The sequence below is a fragment of the Camelina sativa genome, chromosome 9 (genome assembly GCF_000633955.1).
Source record: "Camelina sativa cultivar DH55 chromosome 9, Cs, whole genome shotgun sequence".
In the NCBI taxonomy this organism is placed as follows: Eukaryota; Viridiplantae; Streptophyta; class Magnoliopsida; order Brassicales; family Brassicaceae; genus Camelina; species Camelina sativa.
The window spans coordinates 12274443-12277799 of NC_025693.1; the positions used below are offsets into that span (position 1 = coordinate 12274443).

A 3357-nucleotide genomic window follows, 5' to 3' on the forward strand; every position below is an offset into this window, starting at 1 on the left:
TGATAAATATTTCAATTTTATCCAATCGTTTTAATGTTTTGACCAATAAAAGTATTAGAGAATATATAAAAAGGGGATAAAAAAAATTAATAATTTTTTTATTTTGTGTGAAACAACTTTAAATGACAACTAGTTAAAAACGGAGTGAGTATAACTTTTGGTGTTGATTATGTTTTTACAAACACATGTATATTTTTTAACATTTCTATCATTTAAATATTTTTATAATTTAATTTTAATGTTAGTTTATATTTTAAACTATTCTAGAATACTAAATCTTTCTAAGTTTGAAGTTTATTTATAGTTTTAATTTAATGACCAAAATAATAATTTCAAATATTAAGAGACGTCGCTTTCGTCCTATCTCCCTCCACATCTCTTTCTCTTCGTTTTCCACATTTTTGTCCACAAATCTCCATATATGTCGGTGCTCCAAAGCATTTTCTCAAGCCCATCATCATCATCTCCAGGTACCCTCGCTCTGTTCTTCCTCATTTCCTGGAACTTTTGTTCTCCATTTCTCTGTTTTAGTTTGATTACTTTTTGTTGCTTCATTCAACCAAAAAAACCATTCCCTGTAGATTTATCTATTTTACTTGAATCCATGCTGCTTCACCTATTGTTTCTGGCTACTTAATTATGTGATTTAATAAAAAAAACAGCTTAGCAGAGGCAGAGCCATTGCCTAGAGTTTTAAAGGTAGTAAGGGAAACAAAAAGTAAAATTCAATTTTTAAATAACAATTTATAATAAATTTAATCTAAAATGTAGTTTAATGTTGTTATATGTTGTATTTAAGCAAAATAATTAATAAAATATTTTGCTACAAAATATATACAAATTAATTATTTGTGATGATTGACTATGTTGTTTAGTGAGTTTTGTGTTTGACTACAAAAGTGCTGGTAGATTCTGTGGTTTGTTTAAGCTTAGTGTGATGAAATGATAGCTTTGTTAATTTTTTTTTGTGCAATGAAATGAATGACAGATCCGAGTTGCAAAATTTTCTCCAACAACAAGTAATGACAATGAGCAACAGTGGCATTTCAGAGAAGAAACCTTTCAGGATCTTTGTTGGTTATGATTCACGAGAAGATCTTGCTTACCAAGTCTGCCATCATTCAATCACCAAGAGATCTTCAATCCCTGTTGACATCATACCAATTGTTCAGTCAGATCTTAGAAAGAAAGGTCTGTACTGGAGAGAAACAGGTCAGTTAGAGAGCACTGAGTTCTCTTTCTCTCGTTTCTTGACTCCTCATTTGTCGGATTACCAAGGTTGGGCTATGTTCATCGATTGCGATTTCCTCTACCTTTCTGATATCAAGGAACTTACTGATTTGATCGATGATAAATATGCCATCATGTGTGTTCAACATGATTACACTCCTAAGGAGACCAGTAAGATGGATGGCGCGGTTCAAACTGTGTACCCGAGGAAGAACTGGTCTTCTATGGTGCTTTACAATTGTGGACATCCTAAGAACAAGACCTTGACCCCTGAGATTGTTAATACTCAGACCGGTGCGTTTCTCCATAGGTTCCAGTGGCTTGAGGATGAAGATATTGGGTCTATTCCTTTTGTGTGGAACTTCCTTGAAGGGCACAATAGGGTTGTCGAGAACGATCCAACCACGCAGCCTAAGGCGGTGCATTACACTCGGGGAGGGCCTTGGTTCGATGCTTGCAAGGATTGCGAGTTTGCGGATCTCTGGCTTAATGAATTGGAAGAGTACAGCAAAGAGAACAAGAAAGAAGCCGATGACTCAAATTAGAAAGAATGAAGTAAGAAGAAGAATAGGTATGTTACTATATATATGTTGTTACTTGCAAACGAATTAATAGCGTTTCCCTAAATATTTCGGTGCATGGGTTATATATATTGTTTTGGCTTTGTATCATTAGTCTTGTGGAGGGATATGCAATTTTATCTCATTAAATTCGTCAAACCATTCTCAAAAATAATACCAATATTAAGGTCATCATGGTTCATAAATCATAATAATCTTTTCGTTTGTTTGCTGTTGTACATTTACTGGTATTTTATTTGTAATTTCTCTCATATGAATAAATTAAGCAACTTATTTGATATGTGACATTATGTACCACTTCTTTTAAGTTGATTTATAATGAGCATTAGCTCAACATTTATAAAACACTACCAACATAGATGGATGAATAATGATAATTAATAAGCTAGCAACCATCCGGATGATCAACGGCTGTAACGAGGTAGACTCGTGTTCGTGTATGAGTAACTATACCAGAGGAAGGAGTTATGATCAGCTGTATACATGACACTATGTACGTAGTACCAATGAACAACCTAACCAAACTAGACTCATTATATTGCTAGTCATGAGCATGAAAATCTATACTATGAAAGTTTTCCAACTCTCTCCATCCTTCTGCCACATCAGCAATGGAGAGAGTGCCACATGTCCATGATTAAAATCAACCAATCATCTTGAATTTTTTATGATACTTGACTGATCCTCTTCGTCTTCCCTTGCTTGATTTTCGTAGTAATTGCTGCTTCGACTCTTTTTGTCTTCCCTTGTTTTGATTTTTGTAGTAACTGCTTCTTTATAATATCTCTTACATCCTGCTGTTTTTTTTGTAGTAAACGAAAATGTGGAAGATGAAGCTCAACTACAAAGAAAAGAGAACTTGAAGATCAAGCATATTCAGATAATACTCTTTTGAAGAAATCACCAATAAGAATCAGCGTTAGAATATAGATTAGAAATGTTGAAGATAACAGAGGACTAAACTTCCTAAAGAAAGAAACATGTCTTATACTGATGTTAAGACAATTTTAACATCATCTAAAAATTGTCTAATTGGAACTGATTAGTATGTTTATTGTTCCAAATAGCTGATGAGTACAACTTGTGGCTTTTTAGGCTTCTCAAGAGTCTATATCCATGCATGAACGAATTTATATTGGTTGTAGCTAGTTATTTTTTGTAGCTTACCTATACTATGTTAATGCATTAGTAATAGTTTATTTCTTTTGCTCAGGCTAGATTACAAGTTAGTTTTTTCATTAGGGAATTGCATCCTATGTTTTGCTTACTGTTTTCTTTAATTATTCCTATATTTCTTACTTTGGTACGGCGTAGCAGGTTCGTAAAAAATACTTATATGGCAGGAGTCGTGAATATATAGAGAAAGATGTTTAATTAGTTCTTCTAATTATAGTTTGTAAGTGATTATATTCATTTTCATTCGATAACAAACAAGAAAAATCAAAGGTTTCTCTTAAATTTACATTGTTGTGTTGTTTTCCTTCTATGCAAACCTTTTTTCTATGACTCTATCTGCTCAACTATACACATGATTGCAAGTTCATTC

At 32.9% G+C, this 3357-nt stretch overlaps 1 protein-coding gene across 2 annotated transcripts; it reads left to right on the forward strand.

Annotated features, from left to right (window-relative positions):
* On the forward strand, positions 396–2091 carry LOC104710870 (protein CDI-like). 2 transcript variants are annotated; one of them, XM_010427526.2, is made up of 2 exons: positions 396–470; positions 989–2091. In XM_010427526.2, the coding sequence occupies exon 2, from the start codon at positions 1023–1025 to the stop codon at positions 1773–1775; it is 753 nt and encodes a 250-aa protein (XP_010425828.1). In that variant the 5' UTR covers positions 396–470; positions 989–1022; the 3' UTR covers positions 1776–2091. The 2 variants fall into 2 exon arrangements, with proteins under 2 accessions (XP_010425828.1, XP_010425829.1); XM_010427527.2 differs by lacking the exon at positions 396–470 and adding an exon at positions 486–699.